This window comes from Girardinichthys multiradiatus, chromosome 24 (genome assembly GCF_021462225.1).
Source record: "Girardinichthys multiradiatus isolate DD_20200921_A chromosome 24, DD_fGirMul_XY1, whole genome shotgun sequence".
Taxonomy (NCBI): domain Eukaryota; kingdom Metazoa; phylum Chordata; class Actinopteri; order Cyprinodontiformes; family Goodeidae; genus Girardinichthys; species Girardinichthys multiradiatus.
This window is the reverse complement of record NC_061816.1, coordinates 3,975,219-4,001,900: the sequence shown is the minus strand read 5'-3', so window position 1 is coordinate 4,001,900 and position 26,682 is coordinate 3,975,219. Positions and strand designations below refer to the sequence as shown.

Genomic DNA, 26,682 nt, shown 5'->3' with positions numbered 1-26,682 from the left:
ATCGTGCTCAGGAGAGAAGTGGATCTCTGCTCGGTGGTTGTAGAGATCCCTGTATGGTGTCGGTCCACTCATTCTCATGATACGATTCTCAGTGTCTGTGAGCTTGCAGTTATCCCCCCGTATATATATCATAGGAAGGGGCGTGTCCTCAGAAGAGGGTTCGTTCTAAACGTAAAACAGGAAACGTCAGCGTTTTTTTCACTGACATGACATCGATCCAACTTCGTGACTTTTGGAAAAGGTCGGAAAGACGATGTCCAATTTCACTCATCTTCTCTGCCCAAGCTTCAAACGGCAGAGCCAGCAGTGTCTTGAATACGCCGCAGTCTTGATTGAAAGCCTCCAACACAAACAGATCTGAGGGACTCGTCCGGTTGTTCCTGCGTCTGCTTGCCCGAAAAGACCAGCGGCCATTTGCTGTGGTTTTTGACCCCCACACTGCGCTAAAGAGAGGTTCTCTCTCAGCTATTTCAACATCGGATGGTATATGAAACATTCTCGCCCATTTTACAGGTCGAGGAGACAGTTCATTTTCTTCTTCTTCTTCTTCCTCCCTCTCCTGCCTTGAGACTGTTTCAGGGCTATCATTAAGGTGCGGGATTGCAAGCTTTAACACAGCCCAGTCGCTGTGGGTGAGTGTACACAGAGCCAGTGATCCATTAAATACCTCATCTTGATCCAATTGATACAGGCAAAGCTCTCCTATTTAATACATGAAAATATAACCCCAGCTGCCAACCAGGCCATATGGCTCCAAAGACCATTCTTCCTGCAGAGTCTTGAACGGGGGTCTTTGTACCCTGCAGATGTAGTATGTTGATTTCTTAGGAGCATTCAATTCACGGGATGAATACTGGTAGACGGTCACTGGGGTTTCGCACAGAACTGACATACCTCTTGGCCGAACCGAGGTCTGATTTTCAACCATGGTTGTTGAAGTTGATGTTGGATCCTCATCATCGGTAGAGTATGTCACGACGGGAATTCCGATAGGTATCTCCGTTGAGGAAGTATATGATGCAGTTGCTTGTTCATCATCATCATCTTGGCACGCGTTGCGTTTCTCCTCCGCTTGACGATAAACTCTCTTAACTCTAGCCATTGCTGAACGGGTGTTCTTTTTTTTCCAACGAATGCTGCATGTAAAGTGCAGAGTTTTATCTCTGTATTTAAAGTAAACACTAAGGCACGCCCTATTGTTTTCATTGGGTTATTCAAGGTTTAACGATGCTTACAAACACACCCCCTCTATTTTTAATTGGTGCTGATGCCAAACAGTTTCCGATAATACCATATTTGTCTTGTTCTATTTATAACAAACACACCCCTGTGTTTTAATTGACTCATTTAAGGTATTGCCCCTAATGACGACAACCAATCAGCATCCACTGTTACGCCCCCCTTGGACACACCACCTGCTTGACCACGTGACCTCCTGCCCACATGGCAACCACATGGCGCCCATATGGCGCCCACCGGAAATCCCGCCCTCACCGGAAGTCCCACCCACCTGTCAAAAAGTTTGATGAAAGGGTGTACTTAAATTCTCTAATGAGTCTTCTTCCCCTGCTTGGTCTTGCTGGGAGGAACATGATCCAAAGTTTCTAGAGTAGAAAATCATGGTGAGAAATATTGTTAGGCAGAAAAATCAAGAATGTTGAAAACTGATCAGTGTCATCCTGATACTTTTGGTATCCCCCTGTAACTTTACTGTATAAGAACTGACAGCTCCAAAATTGAAGGAGTAGTTAATCATTGTAAGAAGTGTTTCTGATCCGAAAAATCAAGAATGTGGGACATTGTTGGTCCTTTTCTGGAAGGAGAATAAAAATCCAGGCAGGCTCAGCATGATGGAGTCTGTTTCCCTTAAAGAAATGTGGAAATTTGTTGGCTGACTTTGATTAAGATTAGGACAGAAAGACTTAAAAACACAAAGACCACTAATCATAATCCAAGGATAGCTGTGTAAAATAAAATATGAAACCTGATGTTAGAAAAGATGGTGACAGGATACTTCCAGCCTGCATGACTCTGATCCAAAGACAAATGTCTAAATACCTTTAGAAAGATGAAAAAAAGCTGGTCAGTACTTATAAACTGCAGTGCTTTAAATCATCAAAACGTTTAACATTTAGTATTGAAGTCTGAATAATTTTAAACATGTCCTTCTAATAAAATGAAAATATATAATTTTAAAACTTATACATTGTTATATTTTGTCTCGTTTCCTTAATATACTTCTTGACTGAATTAAAATCTCATTGAATCTAGAAATTCCAGATACAAATAAGTTTGGCTGTAACTTTCTTCAGTGTTTATTTGATCATATTTGGGATCAATTTTATATGATCCATTCATATCTATCAATAAAAATACATGAACCAGCAGACAGCTGTGATAAACTCAGGAAGGTGGATGTTTGCTTTCAGCAGAGAGACAAGCGATGATCTAATAACTCAAAGCAAATAATATTTATGTGAGACATCTGGAAATGACCTCAGAGCCGTTTACTTGTTGAGAAATAGTTATATTGATTGATCAATAAGTTTATATTAAGTGATCGATGAGTTTATATTGAATGATCAATGAGTTTAAACAGACGTGATTATCACGATACCACGTGATGACAATCAGTGTGAAACTTTCAGTTTTAATCACTAACTGAACGATAAAGTAACGACACTCTGTTAACAAAAGTAAAACATCTTTATTTCCACGTCTGGTTGGTTGGAAATGAGGCGGAGTTAACTGATGAATGCGCGCTCCCGACGCAGGGGATACACGTTCTGGATCTGCTCTGGTCCGGTCCGGTCCGGTTCGCTTCAAAGCCCAGAGGAGCTCCAAGAATCATACAAAGATCGCGCAATAAAAGCCGGTGATAAATGCGGTAGAAAGTCCACAACAAGTCATGTAAGTTAAACCAGTGAAACTGCTTCATGTTTCGTTTTATGGATCCAGATATTTTCATGTGTTTTGTTCCCCGACTTCATTTGTTGGAACTTGGGGGGATTTTTTTTTCTTGTGTCCCCACGCAACATTTTTCTCCTCTTACGCAATACTTTGTGGGACAGTTTCCAAACCAGACAACAGCAACAGTGGAACAAACACTAAAACCCGTTTTTGAGATTTATTGAGTTTTATTTTGAAATCGGCCTTAAATAAAAGGATATTCAGTCAGACTTAAAGACAGTTTTAATCCACAAGCTGTCAGACTACTGAACTCTGGATAATAATAGTGAACTAAACCACATTTGTGAAACTTTATCAGCTTATCAGCTTTATTTTGCACATCATCAGTGCTTTTGTTTTTATAGCGAGTTGAACGATTCTTCTTATCCCAAGCATTTCACTGCATCGTTGACTGTGTGTTAACCTACATATGATAAATAAATCATATCAAAGCCACATCAGTGCTGTTTGTTTTGTGAGCAGTTTGTCATGTGTGCTGCTGTTCTAAAATGCACAACTTTCTCAAGGTGATGAACAACTTCTGTGACCATTTATGACTGAAACAACTAGAACTCTATCAATGTGAAAATCAATGCTTAGATGAAGGAATAAAGTGAAGCTGTCAGTGAAAGGTGTCACCTCCTTCTGCTCCTCTCACTGCTCCTCATCATCTCTAGCCGGGTTCTCTGCCTGTGAACTGAAAAGGAGCACACCCACTTTTCACATGAATCCCAACTAGACAGAACTTTATCAAAATAACTTAATATAAACACCAGTTTTCTAAGGAAGTTGGACTCACTGTTCTTGTTAGAAGTATGTTATCACAAAGAGGAAAACCTGCAACCATTTAGTTTTTTCTTTGTTTCCATTCTGACCTTTTTCTCAGCAGCTGAATCCAAAGTGAATTTCAGCTCCTCCCAATGAAAACCTGCTTCTTGGAGAACCTGGATGTTTAGGCCCAGTTCGTTTTCTCAGTGGAAACCTCCATCTGCAGTAAGTGATTCAAGATTCAAGAGATTCATGATTCTTTATTCTCATTATTTCACCATAATGACATTTTGTTGAGGCTCGGCTCCACAGACTCACATGAATTTCACAGACATAATTAAAAACACTTGCAGAATTTAACCAGAAATTAAACAACACTTTCAGAAAACACTTATAGAAAAAGTGAACATATGTGCATTGAATGTGGCATGTAGTATTTAGTATTTACATGAAGTGTAGCTTGTGCTGAAACAGTCTAAGATGGGCTGGTGGTTTGTTTCATTGTCAGCAGGGATGTTTAATGTCTGCCTGCAGGTGGACAATTACCTTCACTGCTTCATCAAATAAACTATTTCTGAGTCTATTTGTTCTTGCTGTGATGTTCCTGAATCGTTTTCCTGAAGGAAGTGGGACAAACAGTACATTGCCTGGGTGGGTGTGGTCTCTAGCAATGTGTCTGGCTCTTTTCTGGACTCGTGCTGCATAAATTGAGTCCAGATCCGGTAGACAACATCCCACAATCCCCTGTGCTGTCCTCACCACTCGTGCTCAGCCCTTTCTCTCCTGTGCCATGCAGTTCCCATATCACACCATCACACTGAGGCACAGGATGCTTTCAGCTGTGGTCCTGTAAAGGTTTGTGAGCAGCTGAGTAGAGAGTCCAGTCCGTTTCAGCTTCCTGACAAAGAAGAGCCGTTGTTGGACCTTCTTTACCAGGTGGGAGGTGTTCTCAATCCAGGAGAGGTCACAAGAAATGTGAATTTCCAGGAACTTTATGCTGTCCACACACTCCACCACCTCCCTTTGTATGTAGAGAGGAGCGTGTTCAGTCCTCCTGGACCTCCTGTAATCCACTATGACTTCCTTGGTTTTGCTGGAGCACCACTGAGTCAGACTGAGGACCTCCTGTCTAACATCACTGTTAGATATGAGACCCACCACAGTGGTGTCGTCTACAAACTTCACAACCATGTTTATGTTGTGAATCACTGTTGTACTTTAATGTGTTTTATCCCCCCAGACTGTATGGACCCTCCTTGTCATAACCGTAAAATACTGGACATCACTGAGGTGTTACTTCTAGCTTTGTACATTATTTGATTTAACTGTATAAAAGTAAATCAGAGGGACAACAACTACTTATTTTTATTCACTGAACAATCGTTCTCCCACCTGGTGAGATTTATATCTCAGTGTTTGTGTTAATTTCTGTTCTAATGTCCTCTGAAAGTGAATCAGTAATGATCAGTCTGATGGTGTGAAGATGATCCTCTGCTGCATCGTCTATCAGCTGAAATGTTTCCATGTGTTAAACTGAGTGACTGAAGGAACCGAAGCTTCTAGTTAAAGTCAATCAGTGAATGAAAATGTATCTTCATCATGTGTGTTCTTGGCTGCAGCTCCATGTGTGTGAGCTGATGTGAACTGAGCAGCATGGATCAGTGTGAGGACAGAGAGGACAGAGTCCCTCCCTCTAAAACCACTCTGTGTGGAGAACATGAGGACCAGAGCAAAGTTCAGAGGTCAGATCACCATCTCTAACTGTCCAGGACTCTTCTCCATGTCAGAGCTCAGCTCTCACATCACCAAACCATCTTTATTCACAGGAAACGATCAGAACCAGAACCTGGACCTGGACCCAGCTGTGTGTCCTTAAAGAGCAACAGGTCAAAGGATATGGGTATTGATTTTAAATCAGCTCAACATTCAGCTGTAAACAGGTGAGCTGTTTCTAAATGTTCAAACTAATTAGTTGAAACTAACTTAATTCCAACATATTAATGAGAACACAACTCTTTCTCACACATGTCTGTGTTCACATGTGAAGCAGTGTGTGATGGATGCTAAATCATGGAAATAATCAAACCATTGTATTATTGTGATGATATGAAATGATCTTGTTAGATGATATTGGAGCTAAAATCAGTTGTTCTTCCATCCAGTTGAATCATTCTGTATCACCTTGTGTCACATTAGTTCATCAGAGTTGGTGCTTCTGCAGAGCTTAAGGTGACTGCACATGTACAGGTCCTTCTCAAAATATTAGCATATTGTGATAAAGTACATTATTTTCCATAATGTCATGATGAAAATTTAACATTCATATATTTTAGATTCATTGCACACTAACTGAAATATTTCAGGTCTTTTATTGTCTTAATACGGATGATTTTGGCATACAGCTCATGAAAACCCAAAATTCCTATCTCACAAAATTAGCATATTATTAAAAGGGTCTCTAAACGAGCTCTGAACCTAATCATCTGAATCAACAAGTTAACTCTAAACACCTGCAAAAGATTCCTGAGGCCTTTAAAACTCCCAGCCTGATTCATCACTCAAAACCCCAATCATGGGTAAGACTGCCGACCTGACTGCTGTCCAGAAGGCCACTATTGACACCCTCAAGCAAGAGGGTAAGACACAGAAAGACATTTCTGAACGAATAGGCTGTTCCCAGAGTGCTGTATCAAGGCACCTCAGTGGGAAGTCTGTGGGAAGGAAAAAGTGTGACAGAAAACGCTGCACAACGAGAAGAGGTGACCGGACCCTGAGGAAGATTTTGGAGAAGGGCTGATTCCAGACCTTGGGGGACCTGTGGAAGCAGTGGACTGAGTCTGGACTAGAAACATCCAGAGCCACCGTGCACAGGCGTGTGCAGGAAATGGGCTACAGGTGCCGCATTCCCCAGACCTGGGCTACAGAGAAGCAGCACTGGACTGTTGCTCAGTGGTCCAAAGTACTTTTTTCGGATGAAAGCAAATTCTGCATGTCATTCGGAAATCAAGGTGCCAGAGTCTGGAGGAAGACTGGGGAGAAGGAAATGCCAAAATGCCAGAAGTCCAGTGTCAAGTACCCACAGTCAGTGATGGTCTGGGATGCCGTGTCAGCTGCTGGTGTTGGTCCACTGTGTTTTATCAAGGGCAGGGTCAATGCAGCTAGCTATCAGGAGATTTTGGAGCACTTCATGCTTCCATCTGCTGAAAAGCTTTATGGAGATGAAGATTTCGTTTTTCAGCACGACCTGGCACCTGCTCACAGTGCCAAAACCACTGGTAAATGGTTTACTGACCATGGTATCACTGTGCTCAATTGGCCTGCCAACTCTCCTGACCTGAACCACATAGAGAATCTGTGGGATATTGTGAAGAGAACGTTGAGAGACTCAAGACCCAACACTCTGGATGAGCTAAAGGCTGCTATTGAAGCATCCTGGGCCTCCATAAGACCTCAGCAGTGCCACAGGCTGATTGCCTCCATGCCACGCCGCATTGAAGCAGTCATTTCTGCAAAAGGATTCCCGACCAAGTATTGAGTGCATAACTGTACATGATTATTTGAAGGTTGACGTTGTTTGTATTAAAAATACTTTTCTTTTATTGGTCGGATGAAATATGCTAATTTTGTGAGATAGGAATTTTGGGTTTTCATGAGCTGTATGCCAAAATCATCCGTATTAAGACAATAAAAGACCTGAAATATTTCAGTTAGTGTGCAATGAATCTAAAATATATGAATGTTAAATTTTCATCATGACATTATGGAAAATAATTAACTTTATCACAATATGCTAATATTTTGAGAAGGACCTGTAGGCAAGTCATGATGCTGATTCAAGGATTAGATGTCAACTAAATAATCCAAACTAAATCTGATGGAAAACATGATCTCTCACTGTTATCTGCAAACATCAGTGAAATCAACAGCTTCTAAAGTACATTTGTGTTCATTCAAAATGATCATCAGTCTTATTATCAGCAAACTGCTCCACAGTCTCCTTCAGCAGCCACTAAATGTCATCAACAATACAAGATCATCTACGTGCTGCTGTGATGAAGTCTGATGATGAGAACAAGATCAATGTTTTAGAGGACATTTAGTGTGGATTACTTGATTTATGAAAGGTCCTTGAATGCACCACCATGGCCTGTATGACCATAAAAAGCTTTCCAGAAGCTCAGAAATGATGAGCTGAGAATAAAGCTGCTGCTCTAAAGGGGTTCCATCATCAGTTTAAGACTAGAACAAGTAAAACAAACGACAAGAAGATAAATGAACTTGTTTCTCCATCAGCAGTTCTGACTCTGATCCAAAGGAAGAAAGTTTGTCAGGATAGAAGATCAGAACACATCAAACACTGTTCTACAGAAAAACTTTCTGATTATTGTTCAGTTCCTGCTACCAAACCAAAACATCATCCCTTATTAATGATCATCAGTGCTAATTATTAATCCATCATTAATATACGGTTTACAGTGAAACCAGGAATATTTGGATCCTCTTCAAACAAGAGCCACTGTGAGACACTTTAGAGTTCTGAGCTTCAGGGTTTAACTTTAAATACATTATTAGACTAAGTTTGAATTCAGTGTTTTTCCTTCAGGATCCAACAGACCCTCAAACCAGAACCAGAACCCAGCTGTGTGTCCTTAAAGAGCGATGATTCAAAGGATCTTATTATTCATTTTAAATCAGATCAACCTTCAGCTGCAAAGAGGTGAGCTCTGTCTAAATGTTTTAACTGTATGAAACTGAACTGATTCAGTTTGAAATGTTTTGATTCCACATTTTTCCACATTTTTATTCCTATTTATGAAACAGTTTGTTTTTGCTGGCAGCTTTTCCACAAATTCAGTCTCCAGTGAGTTCAGGGTAAACATTGTTGGAGGTGTTTCTAAGTGTCTGTAGTTCACCTGTTGGTCCAGCAGGGGTCAGGATGATTCCAGCTGAAGACATAATTCAGGTTCACCATTTTAAAGAAATAATCAATGACAAAATAAGTGTGTTCCCAGTTCAGACTCTAGTGGATTGTTTTGTTCCTGAATTTGTGCTTCTGATGTTTTTCTCCATCAGTTTTAATTCATATGTTGAATCAGACGACTTTTAAAAGGGAAGAACTAAAGGAGGGCAGATAATACAAGATAAATGACCAAATTAACAACCAACCTTTTTTATCTGATCATATTTAACTCGTAGGTTTAAGTGTGAGACTGTAAATAAATAGAAATGCACAAATGTTTAAGGCAAGTTTTTTACTGGTGGTGAAGATATGGAGCAAAAACAAAATAAATGTTCATGTTCCTCTGGATGTTCAGTTTAAAGTTCTTGTAATCAGCAAGTGGAACAACTGAGCTTTTAGAGCTCTGAGAAATCAGCCATGTTTCAACACAGTTACCATGACAACTCAGACTCTGCTCAGGTAGGAACTTCTCCTCTGGGGACAGCTGTCCCTGAATGGGAAAAGACACGTAGCTTTTGGAGCAGGACACCACATGGACCTTCGTCTTTGTCTGTTTGTTGTTCTACAGAATGTGAGCTAATGCTTCCTGGTTCTTCCACAGAGTGGACCAGCAGAACTCAGAGGTTCCCAGTTGTCTGTCTTCCCAGCAGCATCAAACACAGCTGGACTCCATATTTATGGTCTGTACATGTACAACAACTACTTCTCCATCGGTTCTGTTCACAGTCATCTCCATGCTGCACTTTGTAGACCAGAGGACTGTCAGTCTGTCCAACATGGACCTGATGTTTGGCTCTATGATCTCAGTCTGATGTGTCCTTCATATATTGTTCTGTTCCAGCTGCTGGAGGACAACATTGTTACTTTTGTGAAGAACGAGCTGAAGAAGATCCAGAAGGTTCTGAGTCCAGATAATCCAGAAGGCTTAGAGAGTCATTGGGAGGATAAAGAGGCGTTGGAAAGTGAGGATGAAGAGCAGAGGAGGAGCAGCAGAGAGGCTTTTGTGAAGATCACACTGAACTTCCTGAAGAAGATAAAGCAGAAGGAGCTGGCTGAACGTCTGCAGCGCAGTAAGAAGATTTCTCTACAGATTAAAGCTGGAAGATAAATGCTGAATTTATTTCAGTTTCAAGAGGAGAAAAACAGATATCAAATTCTCTATTTAGAGGAATCAATTTAATTGCTAATAATATTTTTGTCTTCCTTCAGGGCGTTTTCCCTCAGTATTTCAATGTAAACTTAAATCTGGTCTGAAGAAGAGGTTCCAGTGTGTGTTTGAGGGGACTGCTAAAGCAGGAAGTCCAACCCTTCTGAACCAGATCTACACAGAGCTCTACATCACAGAGGGAGGGACTGGAGAGGTCAATGATGAACATGAGGTCAGACAGATTGAAACAGCATCCAGGAAACCACACAGACCAGAAACAACCATCAGACAAGAAGACATCTTTAAAGTCCCACCTGGAAGAGATCAACCAATCAGAACAGTGATGACAAAGGGAGTGGCTGGCATTGGGAAAACAGTCTTAACCCAGAAGTTCACTCTGGACTGGGCTGAAGACAAAGACCACCAGAACATCCAGTTCATATTTCCATTCACCTTCAGAGAGCTGAATGTGCTGAAAGAGAAAAAGTTCAGCTTGGTGGACCTTGTTCATCACTTCTTTACTGAAACCAAAGAAATCTGCAGCTTTGAACACTTCCAGGTTCTGTTCATCTTTGATGGTCTGGATGAGAGTCGACTTCCTCTGGACTTCCACAACAAGGAGATCCTGACTGATGTTACAGAATCCACCTCAGTGGATGTTCTGCTGACAAACCTCATCAGGGGGAAACTGCTTCCCTCTGCTCTCCTCTGGATAACCACACGACCTGCAGCAGCCAATCAGATCCCTCCTGAGTGTGTTGGCATGGTAACAGAGGTCAGAGGGTTCACTGACCCCCAGAAGGAGGAGTACTTCAGGAAGAGATTCAGAGATGAGAAGCAGGCCAGCAGGATCATCTCCCACATGAAGACATCAAGAAGCCTCCACATCATGTGCCACATCCCAGTCTTCTGCTGGATCACTGCTACGGTTCTGGAGGATGTGTTGGAGACTAGAGAGGGAGGAGAGCTGCCCAGCACCCTTACTGAGATGTACATCCACTTCCTGGTGGTTCAGACAAAAGTGAAGAAGGTCAAGTATGATGGAGGATCTGAGATATATCCACACTGGAGTCCAGAAAGCAGGAAGATGATTGAGTCTCTGGGAAAACTGGCTTTTGATCAGCTGCAGAAAGGAAACCTGATCTTCTATGAATCAGACATGACAGAGTGTGGATTCGACATCAGAGCAGCCTCAGTGTACTCAGGAGTGTTCACACAGATCTTTAGAGAGGAGAGAGGGCTGTACCAGGACAAGGTGTTCTGCTTCATCCATCTGAGTGTTCAGGAGTTTCTGGCTGCTCTTCATGTCCATCGGACCTTCATCAAGGATGGTATCAATTTGATGGATATGGAGCAAAATATTTCTGTTGGGTCCAAATTATTTAACAAACAAAATCCAAAGAGTCTCCATCAGAGAGCTGTGGACAAGGCCTTACAGAGTCCAAATGGACATCTTGACTTGTTCCTCCGCTTCCTCCTGGGTCTCTCAGTGGAGACCAATCAGATTCTCCTGCAAGGTCTGCTAACAAAGACAGGAAGTAGCTCACAGACCAATGAGGGAACAGTTCAGTACATCATGAAGAAGATCAAACAGAACCTGTCTGCAGAGAAAAGCATCAATCTGTTCCACTGTCTGAATGAACTGAATGATTGTTCTCTGGTCCAGGAGATCCAACAGTCTCTGAGTTCAGGAAGTCTCTCCACAGATAAACTGTCTCCTGCTCAGTGGTCAGCTTTGGTCTTCATCTTACTGTCATCAGGAGAAGATCTGGATGTGTTTGACCTGGAGAAATACTCTGCTTCAGAGGAGGCTCTTCTCAGGCTGCTGCCAGTGGTCAAAACGTCAAACAAAGTTCTGTAAGTTCTAACAGAATCTGGGTTTTGACACCAGGAGCTAAAACTAGGAAAGAGTGACTACAGGTCCTTCTCAAAATATTAGCATATTGTGATAAAGTTCATTATTTTCCATAATGTCATGATGAAAATGTAACATTCATATATTTTAGATTCATTGCACACTAACTGAAATATTTCAGGTCTTTTATTGTCTTAATATGGATGATTTTGGCATACAGCTCATGAAAACCCAAAATTCCTATCTCACAAAATTAGCATATCATTAAAAGGGTCTCTAAACGAGGTATGAACCTAATCATCTGAATCAACGAGTTAACTCTAAACACCTGCAAAAGATTCCTGAGGCCTTTAAAACTCCCAGCCTGGTTCATCACTCAAAACCCCAATCATGGGTAAGACTGCCGACCTGACTGCTGTCCAGAAGGCCACTATTGACACCCTCAAGCAAGAGGGTAAGACACAGAAAGAAATTTCTGAACGAATAGGCTGTTCCCAGAGTGCTGTATCAAGGCACCTCAGTGGGAAGTCTGTGGGAAGGAAAAAGTGTGGCAGAAAACGCTGCACAACGAGAAGAGGTGACCGGACCCTGAAGAAGATTGTGGAGAAGGGCCGATTCCAGACCTTGGGGGACCTGAGGAAGCAGTGGACTGAGTCTGGAGTAGAAACATCCAGAGCCACCGTGCACAGGCGTGTGCAGGAAATGGGCTACAGGTGCCGCATTCCCCAGGTCAAGCCACTTTTGAACCAGAAACAGCGGCAGAAGCGCCTGACCTGGGCTACAGAGAAGCAGCACTGGACTGTTGCTCAGTGGTCCAAAGTACTTTTTTCAGATGAAAGCAAATTCTGCATGTCATTCGGAAATCAAGGTGCTAGAGTCTGGAGGAAGACTGGGGAGAAGGAAATGCCAAAATGCCAGATGTCCAGTGTCAAGTACCCACAGTCAGTGATGGTCTGGGGTGCCGTGTCAGCTGCTGGTGTTGGTCCACTGTGTTTTATCAAGGGCAGGGTCAATGCAGCTAGCTATCAGGAGATTTTGGAGCACTTCATGCTTCCATCTGCTGAAAAGCTTTATGGAGATGAAGATTTAATTTTTCAGCACGACCTGGCACCTTCTCACAGTGCCAAAACCACTGGTAAATGGTTTACTGACCATGGTATCACTGTGTTCAATTAGCCTGCCAACTCTGCTGACCTGAACCCCATAGAGAATCTGTGGGATATTGTGAAGAGAACGTTGAGAGACTCAAGACCCAACACTCTGGATGAACTAAAGGCTGCTATCGAAGCATCCTGGGCCTCCATAAGACCTCAGCAGTGCCACAGGCTGATTGCCTCCATGCCACGCCGCATTGAAGCAGTCATTTCTGCCAAAGGATTCCCGACCAAGTATTGAGTGCATAACTGTACATGATTATTTTAAGGTTGACATTTTTTGTATTAAAAACACTTTTCTTTTATTGGTCAGATGAAATATGCTAATTTTGTGAGATAGGAATTTTGGGTTTTCATGAGCTGTATGCCAAAATCATCCGTATTAAGACAATAAAAGACCTGAAATATTTCAGTTAGTGTGCAACGAATCTAAAATATATGAATGTTAAATTTTCATCATGACATTATGGAAAATAATTAACTTTATCACAATATGCTAATATTTTGAGAAGGACCTGTATTATCCTGGATGTTCTGCTCAACAACTAAGGATTTATTAGAAAGTATAAGTGATAATGTTTGACTGTTACTTCTCTCAAATGTGTGTTAATAAAAAGAAACACTTGTCAAGGTGCTTTAGAAACTAACATTTTTTATTCCACAAGACCTGACTGACACAGAATCTGGTACCAAATATTTCCTCTCAAAAGTGGAACAATATAGTTCAGTTTAAATATTAATTTTTCACTTTTAACACATAACTTCCCCAGACTTAAAATAGATATAGTCTGTTTATTCATTCATTTATTTATATTTTTTTGTCTTTTTCTATGTTTTATCTTGCAAACCCCTGACTTTTATCAAAGGGGACAATTTTAAGTTTTAAGGTTTTGTCCTTCATTGCATTGCTTTTTAGTTCTTATTTCATGAAGTAGTTTCATCTGTCTTGTTTAACACTTTAAGATGTTTTCATTTAGTTTTATTCCATCAGAATTGTTCCTATTCATTTTGATCTCTCTCTCTTCAGATTGAAGAACTGTAACCTCTCAAAGAGAAGCTGTAAAGTTTTGGTCTCAGTTCTCAGCTCCCCGTCCTCTAATCTGAGAGAGATGGACCTGAGTAACAACAAGCTGCAGGATTCTGGAGTGGAGCTGCTGTCTTCTGGACTGAAGAGTCCACACTGCAAACTGAAAACTCTGAGGTCAGGACATTATTAATGTGGTTATGAACAAATACAGCCTTGTTTTATACCTGAATACAAGCAGAATGTCCATGTGATAATGGCAGAGTAATTGAAGAAAAGAAATGATGGATGAAAGATCATTGGTCTGCCTTAATGATGGTCAGGGAACAAGAATGAATATAAACAAAGGTACAGTTTCATGCCTTGATCCTACATTAGTATCTGACTATTGTAAGTTCATGTGAGGGGAGAGACTACATTAGAGAGTGATGACTTTCCAGTAAACATAATAATTAATGACAGTATATTTAGACAAGGAGAATTCATATTAACAATATGGTGCTTTAATAAAGCTAACTGGCAAAATGTTCAAACAATCAGTGAAAAGACAAGTCACTTGGTAACATTAAAGGAAAACAGAAGTATTCACTAAACAGGTAACAGAGCATCCATTAAATGCTGCAGAGCTTAGTATTCAACAGTTACAAGAAAAGGAAGTGCTAAAGTGGTACCATGGTGGAATGAGGAATGTAGCAGACAGGTTAGAGAGCACAATAAAGCATTTAAAACATTATAGAAAAATATGACAGGACAAAACCTTATAGACTACAAAAGGAAAAGTGCAGAGGCTCGTAAGATTATCAAAAATGCAAAACATAAAACAAGAGGTTATTGTTCCTCCATAGGATCAGAAATAAAACCACAAAATATCTGGTCAATGTTTAGGACAATGCATGGGAAATGCAGCTAAAATTCCAGCTCTGGTTAGAGATCAGTAAATAATTGTGTTTAATAAAGATAAGGCTGATGTTCTGAGTGAGGCGTTTGCTGCAGTACACAGTTTGGAACATCTCAGAAATATACACAGAGAGCAGAAAGACCAAAAATCTAAGAATTTAGTGATGTAGGAAGGAAGAAAGAAGCTCTATGTCAACATTAAATGAAGATATAAATATGAAAGAGCTAAAAACAATAATAAAACATAAGGATATTCAGCTCCAGGGGAAGACAATCTATGCTGTGCCATGTTCCAGAAGCTTCCTGAAGTAACATTAAATTTAGTATTAAAACATTTTGTTACATTTGGAGAGAAGGTACAATTCTGAATAGATGGAAAAGGACAACAATTCTTCCATTTAATAAGCCAGAAAAAGATACATTAACCCCAACCATTACAGACTGATGCCGTTTACATCTCACATGCACAAATGGATGGAGAGAATATTAGTCATTAAATTGGTGTATATCTTGCACCAAAGAGAGCTAATTAGTAATTACCAGTGTGGAAACAGAACAGGTCAGTCAGTCATAGATGCACTTGTTAGAGGAAGTAATGATATAGAAAAAAAGCTCTATGAATGAAAGAACTGATGATTGTTGTATTATTTGACATAGAAATAGCAAATGACTCAATATGGAGGGAAGGGTTGCTCATAAAACTGGAACAAATGGGAATAGGTGGGAGGATGCACAACTGGATAGTAAGTTTCTTTACAGACACGAAAATAAGAGTAAAGTTGGGCATGAACATTCAACAGATCTTAAAGTGAAAAATAGCACACTACAAGGGAGTGTAAAAAGCCCTTTTCTATTTACTATTACGCTGAATAAAATTTTCACATCTAAATGATTGCATTAAATCAGCACTCTATGCAGATTATGATATGATGAGGGGAAGAAATGTTTCACACCTAGCAGAAAACATAAAGAAAACAGTTAAGATAGAAATTGTCATACGGATGGGGTTTCAAGTTATCATGAAGTAAATCCTGCTACATGATTATTCATACAGAGAGCAAAGTTGATATAGAAAACTGACATTATAGGACCAGCCTTTAGAAATGGTATCAGAATTCCAGTTTTTAGGATTATGGTTAGACAGTTCTTATACATGAAAAACTCATATGAAACACTTAGAAACAAAATGTAAGAAAGTAATAAATCTTATGAAAGCCATGGCTGGACATAATTACTAAATATCTACAGGGCACTTATGAGATTAGCATTAGACTATAGATGTATGGTTTATGGAGCAGCAGCAAAGTCAACACTACAGATTGCAGATAGATTACAATAGAGGACATTGCGAGAGTGTGCCGGAGCAATTAAGACCACTCCCATTAATGCTCTATCAGTAGAGACTGGAGAGACTCCATTAGAAAAATGGAGAGTAAAACTATCAGTATCTTTTTAGTCTGAGTTGTTTGTTTTTATGAGATTTTCCTAATTTGCTCCTTTTAGATTATTGTTTAAATCTATTCAATTTTGGCCGTGGGCGAGACACTGTCTTAATAGGTCTCTGTCTAAATGGCTACAACCCCTTTGTAGCCATTTAGACAGAGTCGCTCCCTAGTGGTCAAGAGAAAGTATTGACTGACCCACCTTAATGTATCCAAGTAGCAGTGGGAGTTGTGAGAACCACCAGGCTCCTTCCTTCACATCTGAGGAGGTCTGTGGGGTGTCAAAACATTTAGTAGATTATTTTATCTTTTTCTCTAGATTTTAATGTTTTTCTCATATAATCTGTCATTGTTCTATCCAGTTATGGGTCTATTAATTCCTTCTCCAAATCAGGAATGTAATGGGGTCTGTCATGTATTATTTCAAAAGGTGTTAAACCTCCTTGAGCTGATGGAATTATTCTCATACTAAGGTTTACTATATCCAAGCATTCAACCCAGTTGCTTTTTGTTTCTTCCATTGTTTTTCTTAATTTACTCTGAGGATGTGTTTTTAGATCAATGTTGAGACATTCTCCTAATTCCTGTATTATTTTATTTACAAAATGCGTTCCATTATCACTATATATTCTTCTTCAAATTTCAAAAGTTGGTATATTTTTTTCACAAAGCTTTTCTACTGTTATTGCATCAGGTGATTTGCAGGGAAAGATTTCTACTCACTTTGAAAATGCATTTGTCATTAAGCAATATCAATATTTATACTCCTTCCTGTTGAGACATGGCTTTGCCCATGACTTACATTTGTAATCCTTTCACATTTACACTCAGCTAATTTAGCTGGTAACAGTACGGCATCTAATAATTTCAGTAATAACTTTGCATTTTTCCATTGTGCTGCCATTTATTGTCCTACCCAGTTTTATAAACACACCGCACAGTTTCAGTCAGCTGTAGTTTTTCCTTTTAGTTACACTTTGTATTTATTTCAAATGACTAAAGTCTATTTCAATTAACTCAAGTTCTCCATTTCAGTCCAGTCCAGTGATTCTATTAAGGTGCATTTCATCTTGTGTTAAATTTGAAACATTTATTTCACAAAAACAGACAGACAAAATGGACAGACATTGGCCACATAAAAGTTTGATTACCCTGTTTGTAAAAGAATTGTAAAAAATTGAAGACCGGTCTATGAGCTGTGTTATGTTTATCAGTATTTTCAATACAGGTAGAACAGTTGCTATCATTGTATGATTTTGGAAAAATTCTGGAAAACCTATTGAGATAGAAGTTTGGCAACGATCATCAGAACATCAGACCTTTATTAGCGCTTTTAAAGTCCCTCAAAGACGCTCTATAATGAAATCAATCATTCCCATTCACACACATTCACACACTACTTACTTATTTCTCTGTCAGAGTAATTTTATTTGCAAAAATTTGAACATAATTTTACTTCTATTATTCTTAAAATGCACATCGTTTCCTCATAACCCTTGTGTTTCCACTAGGTCTATTTTGAACGCTTCAATTCTTTTTTATTCCACCCAGAACCAATAAGGTGGTGTTAATGGGGTCCACGTTAAAGGTGTTGTTTATCCGGTTCGTCCAGTGTGGAGAAGTGTCAGGTTATCATTGTCAGGTCAGTGAGGTTCATAGGTCAGTCAGAACCTTGGCCGTTTGGTCTGTGCTCATAATGTTTCATAGATCCAGCCTAAGATTAGTCAGCAAAACTTCCACTCAGTGTGAGGTTATGTCTTCCACCTATAGGAGAAAAACTGATTGTTAATGAATGAGCTGAATTTCCTAGGAACACTGTCTTCCTTCTGGATGAGCATCACCTGTTGAAAAACTTTCATCATTGTTTTAGTCAGTTGTTTTAAATATTCAATCAGATCTTTATATTATACCAGTAGGTGAAGTTGTTAGTATCTCACGTAGACTGACATATACTGTTGCATTTGGAGAGGATCTCAGATTAAATAAACTTAGTTAGAGCTTCAATACAGGTTAATTTTGTATCTACAGACTTTAGCCAATTTTTGATTTTGTATACATAAAGATAAAGATCCAAAACATTTTCAAAAGGCAGATTGTGGCAGAATGTAGACAAAACTGCTTATTGATTGACAAAATAACATTCAAGCACACAATCACCATATTAAAGGCTCTACTTCTAGAGAATCACATAAACATCTGTGGCCCGGGTAATGGCCCGCGGACCTTGAGTTTGACACATGCAGGGTAGAGTTACAATCTTCATTAGAGCTCTCAGCAGAGACAGGCTTCTGCTGTTTGCAGAAGTTTTATCTTTGTTTTCAGGCAGCTGCATTTCCTGTGTCAAGGTCGTTTCACAGAGCTGAAATTTAACTTCTCTCAAAGAGGAAAAAAAAACAAAAATGCACAAAATCTGATATGGAATTATTTCCCTGTAAAATTAATCTTTTGCATTTTATCATGGTGTCACTGGCGGCTTCTGTGCTCCTTAAGGAGGCAACTGGAGCCTCTAAACCTTAGCCAAGATTTATTTATCATTTTTACTCTTTTTACCGCGGACGCCAGGCCTCTCTGCCTGCGTTTTACCTAGGTTTAACTTTTTACCTCGTGCGTTCAATCACACCCTCTGTTCGGGATCACGTTGGTCCACAGTCCGGAGTCCCACGCCCCAGGGAGCGGTTACCCACACAGAATTCACTGTGGAGGATTTTAGTTCCCCAGACGTGCTGGAGGCTGCATGCAGACTTAACCCTCAGTCAGGCACCGGGCTCCTCTGAATGGGAAAAACCTGTGATCTGGCTCAAAGGACCAAAGAAATGTCAGAGTTAGACATAATGATGATTTATGTACAAATCTTCCAGCAAGGTTCCTGCTCCTTAAAAAGCCCTGTTGATAGGGCTTGACGAGAAACAGCTGCTTAGCTACACCTGTCAGTCACACCCTGTAAGAGAGGAGAAAAACAGCACAACACAACAAAAACACCTGTACACAGCCACTGTGGGTATGACACAAGGGTCCTGCAGGGGTCGTAACAGTGCAACATAAATACCAACCCAATATTTTTATCTGAGCAAACTTTGATCATCCTAACTGTTCATGGATTGAGACAAAGTTTTTTTATGTCCAAATAACATCGGTTTGTTCTTCTTCTGACTTGTTTCATTTTGTCTCTCAGACTTAGATCCTGTAACCTCTCAAGGAGAACTTGTGAAGTTCTGTCATCAGTTCTTAGCTCCCAGTCCTGCTGTCTGAGAGAAGTTGACCTGCAGAACAACAACCTACAAGATTCAGGGGAGAAGTTGCTGTCTAGTTCAGACTGTACACTGGAAATATTCAGGTGAAGATTCATCAAACTGGTTCTTCTGGGTTTTAATGAGGAACAGTATTCTCCGTTTCACAAATTAAAATGGTTTAAATGCTAAGTTGATGATTTTCTGGAAAATCCTTCTGAGTTGTTAGTTTCTCAGCTGGAACAGACAGCAGTTAGTTCATCATCTGTTTCATTGTCTTATTTAGAATCATGTGGGACCAAGATAAAACGCTGTCCTGGTCCCTCTGACCCGACTCTGGTTTTATGGAACGTCTCTTTAAGTTCACTTTTCTAACCAAACACTTTAGTTCTGACTACTTACAGAACATTGATTCTTTTGGACCTTATAGAACCATCTACTCACCAATTCCTGGAAAGTCTGTAGACTCAAGATGGCCTCCAGAGGTACACCTCACTTCAAAAACAAAGCACAAATAGTCACCGCTTCTAGACATCAAACTGGATTATCTGTGTCCAGAGTAAAGTTACAGTAGAACATCAGAGATTTTAACCTCTGGGGCCGCACGAGCCTGCCGCCAGGTCTGCTACACCGAGCCCCATGTTGGTGGTCTATAAAACTAGTCAAAACTCCACCAATTTAAGGTTAACCTTGTCTGCTTCTCTGAGACATGGAGAACCCCAGTGGTTCTGGACCTCACCATGATACGGTCCAATTGTTTTACCCTGCACTGGGTGGACAGAACAGCAAAGGCAGGAACATCACCAGGTGGTGGAGTGTGTGTCATATCTAATAACAGATGGTTTGATGGTGAGAACATCAGGACTTTCCCATTCTGATTTAGCACATCTGGAGCATCTGTCCATCAGTTGACCTGCTCTGACCATCCTTCTGGATCAGAACGTTTCCATCAGTAACTAACACAGCTGTCTATATTCCACCTCAGGCAGATAAAGATCTAGCTTTGACTGCACTACATGATGAGCTCAGTGAAGATCAGAACAGTCACCTGGATGCTGCTCCTATCATAGCAGAGGACTTTAATAGTTCAAGTCTCAGACAGGTCAGGACTCTTTGATGAAGATCTTTGAGCAGATGAAGCTGCTGCAGCTCATCTTGTCCAGGCAGCAGAGCTGATAGATGCTGAAAAACCTGCTTGACTGTCTCCCATATCATCAGTATAATGTAAAAAGTAGAAAATGAAGAGAATTGGGTCCAGAGGCCCGGCTGACTGCAGCTTGGCTGACCCAGACATGAGCCAAGGTTCCTCAGTCATGAGAAGCTTTATACAGCATAGTTCATTGTTAGCAACTGACAGACAGTACAGGCTGCGTCATGTTGTCTTGGTTGATTCTGCTCTATCAGTCTGGTTCCTCCCACAATGGACCAGACAACGTATGCAGCAGGTCACAGAGTCCAAATGACCCAGATCCAGTTCTTCCAGCAGCATGTCAGAGTGGAATCTGATCTGATCTATTACAATGTCCATGTTTGCTGCTGAAAGAGACTGATGGTCTGACCCTCCTCCTCCTTTCAGGGAGCCTGATGGAGTCCGATGGTTGAAACCAGGTCTGAGGAAGTGTAAGTGTGTTTTTCATTTGATTCATGACAACAAAGCAGCTCACATTCAACCATCTTCAAACTGTCCATCACTCATTCAGGAGTCATCATCAAAGTGTCAATAAATGATCAATAACTGCAGCTGGATTGTGTTTGTTCTCTCCATCAGATTCCTGTCAGCTCTCAATCGACACAAACACAGTGAACAGAAACCTCCAACTGTCTGAAGACAACAGGAAGGTGACACATGTGGAGAAGCTTCAGTCATATCCTGATCATCCAGACAGATTTGATGTTCCTCAGCTGCTGTGTAGTGATGGTCTGACTGGTCGCTGTTACTGGGAGGTCGGATGGAAAGGAGATGTTTTTATATCAGTGAGTTACAGAAGAATCAGGAGGAAAGGATACAGTGATGACTGTTTGTTTGGATTTAATGATCAGTCCTGGAGTCTGAGCTGCTCTGATGATGGTTACTCTGTCTGGCACAATAAGAAGAAAGCATCAGTATCCTCCTCCTCCTCCTCTTCGTCCATCTCTAACAGAGTAGCAGTGTATGTGGACTGTCCTGCTGGCATTCTGTCCTTCTACAGAGTCTCCTCTGACTCACTGATCCACCTCCACACCTTCAACACCACATTCACTGAACCTCTTTATCCTGGATTCTGGTTCTGGTCTGGTTCCTCCGTGTTTCTGTGTTGAGTCTAAAGAGTCTCCTCCTGTCAGAGAAACATTCTCACTGTTGAACAGATAGTTCAGTCTCTACATGTCTGTCTCTTTCACTCAGAAACATTTTCATATTCAGTCGGTTTCTTTCTGAAACTCTTGGAAAAGATTTCTTGTAAACTTCGTCCTCTTCCAGTCCTTTAAAGATGGAAGCTGGGATTATTCCAGGATCCAAAGGTTTGGTTCTGTTTCCAGTCGAAGCTTCATTTAGGGATTTTCCTCCAATGTGCTTCCAGTGCTATACCAAGACTGCTACTGGAGTTGGTTCTTTACTGGTTCTTTACTGGTTCTTTACGTCTCTTCCAGTAAATGTTTGATCCTGGCTCTTAATATCTCCATCAGAAGAAGTTTTAACATTTCTATCTCCAATCTCTTCTGTCATGTTTCTTGTTTGTGTCACTAATGTAGTTTTTCTTCATCTGATCTGAACAGTTTTGTACTTCAGTCCCAGATAAACAGGCTGCCTCCTCAGGATCTGTGGGCTGTGAAGTTCAGGGTTTCTGGAACTGATTTGTGATGAAAAATGATGACGTGAGTGGAGCTGCTGTTTTAACTGCCCAGGTGGTTGTTCAGTTCCTCACTGTTAGTATCTGCTATGTTTTAATGAGCCAGATCAGTTCACAATATGACTTCTGATGAGACTGTTCCTAAAAGAAGAAGAATTCCAGACTATCTGTGGCTGAACTGCAGATGATGGAAATGTAAATATTGGAGAATAAAACAGTATTTGCTACCAGTTTTCTGACTGTTATTTTACAGAACATCAAATATGTCTAAAAGGTTAAAACAGTGATGGACTCAGCCAGTCTCAGTCTCCTGCAAATACTCATTTGACCTTTAGTCCCAAAAGAGGAGGAGGGGGTGTCTGTCCCAGATGTCATTAATGGACTACAGGCTGAGGACACACTGGACAGGTCACCAGTCCATCACAGAGTCAGGGTTGGATCTACCTCACCAAAGTCTAGGTTCTGATTGGGTCCACTGGACCAACTTTATAAAATGATGTCAAGTTTGTTGTTCAGGTTCTATTAATTCGAGTCCTGCCTACATCAGAACCTGGATCAGCAGAAACCAGTCCCACTGCAGGGGTAGGGGAGGCTGTCTTCCAGCAGGAATTGTTGGAATAAATAAATGGAAGAAAAGCTCAAAACATGAAGATAACTTTGTTCCTCCAGGTTCTTCTGGCAGCAGATTAACATCTGACTTTTAAAGGTATCAGAAGGAGACACATATCTGATGGACAGGAAGACAGAGGAACCATTTTCTGGGTCTCTTTGGGTTCCTGTTCTGATTTGTTGTTGAGAAACACGCCTGCAGTCCAGATCTATCTCCAACTGATGCTTGGATCATCCTGAAGAAACTAGAGAGAATACCATCCTGTTAGTGGATCACAAGAGAGACGATGATTGTCATCTGGAGTGATTTCAAACTACATCACCCCACCCTGTTAGTGGAGGCTGCCTGGCCCCGCCCTATAAAAGGAAGTGGAAGCCTTTACTTCCTGTTTGACAGTCTGACCTTTCACCTGAGCTGGTTTGGATGGAGGAAGCACATGGAGCCAACATTTGGGTAACTACACTTTGATATCAATCAGTGACTTTAAATCTGTAACTGTATTAATGTGACTGTGAATGTGGAGTTCAGATGGTGAGTGAAGAGGAGAAGGTTTAGATGTTAGGAGACCTGAAAACTGTTGCTTTGGTTCTCCAGCTTCTGGATGAGCTCAATGAGATTGGTTTAAATGTTGGATTCAAATGAAAGTTTGTTGCATTGAAACACTAACTGAGGTCATTTAGATCCAAGGTTCTTCTAGCTCAGCTTTGGAGTTTGATCTGTTTGCTGAAGAACTTTCACAACATGTTGGTGTTAGCATGTGGAGGAGAACATGCTAACAGGTTTGAACTGCTTGAAGATGTTTGACTGTCTTCAGAGACTTGTGTTCAGTTGTGATGTTGAGTTTCTGAAGGTTGGTTGAACTTCTTTCAGCAGTTTAGCTGAATTTAGCATGTTGTTCTCCAGATGCTGATGCTGAGATGTTTTGTAAGTTGCTGCTGAAACTCAGATCAGATGTTGGTGTTGAACCAATCTGGATGATCTGTTTTAGAGTCTCCATGTAAGAAAATTAGATTTGAATCCAGCTTTGAAGGCATTTTGATTGAGAAGATCCAGAAGCTAAAGAAAGAAAGCAGCAGCAGGTTCTACTCAGGTCCAAAGTTGTTCTTGTTCTCCCAGTAGATCTCCACATTCCCAGTGATTTTAATCCAGTTTCAGGTTTAATGTCACTGGTATCAGTTCAGCCAAAAGCAATCAGGTCCAAGCAGTGAAAGTGTGTCAGTGCAGAAGATCCAGAGTGTGTAATAAAATATTGATCCTGTGTTGTTTAGAAGATCATAACCTCCTCCATTTACCTCCTGAGAAGCCAGGGAGGAGACACGGCCCCCTCACCCACTCTCTGCAGCAGGACTAGATCTTCTCTCCAGGTCGTAGCTCAGGCAGGACTTGAACCCAGGAACTCCACCACTGGCATCTTCTGGTCACAGACAGTTCCTCCACACCATCAGGTCTGCTCCCCTCTCATCTCTCTTCTCTTGGTGCTTTTCAACTTTTATTTTTCATCCCTGAACTCCTCAAAATACAGACTCTGAGGTTCTCCACCCTACGGTCCATCATGTTGAGCTATTGACTCACACTGGTTCAACTCTTTGAAATGTTCTTCAAAGTTCTCTCAAATTATTCAGTTTTGGTTTTTAAAAACATGGATCTTCTCAGTCTTGATCCAATGACCTCCATGTTGATGATCGCTGAGCAAACACCTTAAGCTATCCAACCAGACACTTTGCTATTGTACCCTAAAGCCTTTCAGTCATGACCTCTGACCTATTGGCTTAATGTGATGGATGGAGCTGACAGCAGCTGGTTTATCAACTAATGCGAATTTTCTTTCAACTTTACTAACTAATGTCAAGTTGAACATAGTCTCAACATAATTTATGGTAAAGATCTATTAATATAAGCTCTTTGGTCAGTTGAGGACTTGAACTAGGACACTAGATGTTCTCAGTACTTTAGTCTATCACACTGAGCTGTTGGCTCATTCAGGTTTGTTGTCTTTTCTGGACTTTTATCTTTTTATTTCCACAGTTGGACTCAAGTTAATGTCACCACAGACTTTGATCCCATGCTGTCTGAGCTTTATTCCCTCCCTTCCTCCCCTTCTATTATGTTCTCACACATTGAAATCATGCTGGGGTTTGGTTATCTGCTGGCTTTCAGCACAGGTGACATCCAGCTCAACAGTGTTTGGCTCCAGCTGGAAAACATGGTTGAACTTTCTGAAGGTAAATGTGAATTTGTATCCAGTAACAGGTCATTTCTATATCAGCAGCCAAGGAATCATTTTATGTGTGTTTACTGTAACCTTCTGTTTTTATTTGCTTTTATTCATGCTGTCGTTTTTTACAGCTCTCACTTTTGGAGCAGTGGGTTGAAATTTGTTGCTGTTGTTTTATTTGACTTGTTTTATTTTCAGTCTAAATATTTGATTAAAAACACATCATGAAAAATGAACTTGACACACTGAGTTCTTTCCTTCAGCATTTCATCTTGTTTTAGTCGTGTTAAATGTGTTTGTCAGTGTTTGGTTTCTTTATCCTCCAATTCTTAATAAAATGAGTTATTGAGTCAGAAAGCTGGACGTTGCTTCTTAAAACTATTTGAAGGAAAACAAGGAAATAAAAACAGACATTTCTTTATTCAAAGATTTAACAAAGTAGTCAAATAACACTGAATGCAGTTATTTCATCTTTAAGTTTGAAGCAGAACCTGTGGAAGTATCTGTGCTCCCTCTAGTGGACAGATTAGTTGTGGCAGAAGGTAACTGAGTTGGGACGCTGCACAGATATCATCATTCTTGATCAGTGTCTCCATGAATCAGATGTTTTCTGTGTTTCATACCCTGTCTGTCCTTCCTCCAGTTTGCTGCGTTTAAACCCTGACACAGTTGGTTTTAGATGAAGCCCATGCAGTTCATACTAACCAACACCTTGATCTACCAGGTCACACATGATACATGAAACATGGTTCAAACTTTCCACTCTGAGATCATCATCTCCAACAACAGGTCGACACTCTTGTGTCTCAAACTTTTTATGGATCCATTTCCTTGTCAGCTTGTTGGTCCTCAGGAACCTTCAGAGAACCGACCCTACAGACTACAGGAGATCCTCTAACAGACGGAGCTATTTGATCACAGCTAAAACACTTTCCAACTATGACCAGTCTTCGTTTTCACTAATGCTCTTCATCATGGAAGAGTTTTGAAGCAATCTGAGCAAATCTGCCAGATGATGTCTTTTATTCTAGAAATATTTAGCTTCAAACATTTAACAAGCTCAAAGTGTGAAGTAGCAGGGATGCCACATGTAGTGCACATTATTTTACACAGTTTATCAGGAAAAACATGAATGCATGATGCATGTTTATATCAGCAGACTCTGCAGCCTGGAGAGGAAAATAAAGAGTTGGTTTAAAGTTTAGAGACAAAACCAAATAAAAGGACAGTTAAAGTTGAATTAGTTCAATATGATTCTATGGAAGTGAAATAAACAAAAGAAAAAGACTGATGAGAACAGTTGAAGGAAAAAGAGTAGAAAGTCTTTAGGTGATGTTGGAGTTTCAAGCAGCTACTCTTCCTGAAAGAATAAAAGTAGGGTGTATGTGTTTTCCTGTTAGGCCATACATTCCTCCTCCTCTAAGATGTTATAAATGCCAGAGATATGGACATATCGCAGCAGCATGTAAGGGGAAACAAAGATGTCCAAAGTGTGGAGGGGAGCATGGGTATGATGAATGTAAAAATGGAAAGGATACTTGTTGGAACTGTGGAGGGCAACACAGGGTGACTCATGGAGGATGTGAAGTAAGGAGAAAAGCAGTGG

At 40.5% G+C, this 26,682-nt stretch overlaps 1 protein-coding gene and 1 pseudogene across 1 annotated transcript in view; one reads left to right on the top strand and one right to left on the bottom strand.

Annotated features, from left to right (window-relative positions):
• Positions 1–22,483, top strand: part of LOC124861410 (NACHT, LRR and PYD domains-containing protein 4E-like) — a 41,325-nt gene extending 18,842 nt beyond the window's left edge. Inside the window, exons 2-12 of the mRNA XM_047355157.1 lie at positions 3,839–3,942; positions 5,337–5,459; positions 5,544–5,657; positions 8,321–8,434; positions 9,279–9,357; positions 9,519–9,747; positions 9,887–11,681; positions 13,861–14,034; positions 19,369–19,530; positions 21,000–21,043; positions 21,192–22,483. Coding sequence (XP_047211113.1) covers positions 5,371–5,459; positions 5,544–5,657; positions 8,321–8,434; positions 9,279–9,357; positions 9,519–9,747; positions 9,887–11,681; positions 13,861–14,034; positions 19,369–19,530; positions 21,000–21,043; positions 21,192–21,721 — 3,330 coding nt within the window. The 5' untranslated portion in view covers positions 3,839–3,942; positions 5,337–5,370 and the 3' untranslated portion in view covers positions 21,722–22,483. The remainder of the gene's footprint in view (positions 1–3,838; positions 3,943–5,336; positions 5,460–5,543; positions 5,658–8,320; positions 8,435–9,278; positions 9,358–9,518; positions 9,748–9,886; positions 11,682–13,860; positions 14,035–19,368; positions 19,531–20,999; positions 21,044–21,191) is intronic.
• LOC124861450 overlaps positions 1–26,682 on the bottom strand; it is a 700,723-nt pseudogene that overhangs the window by 609,557 nt on the left and 64,484 nt on the right.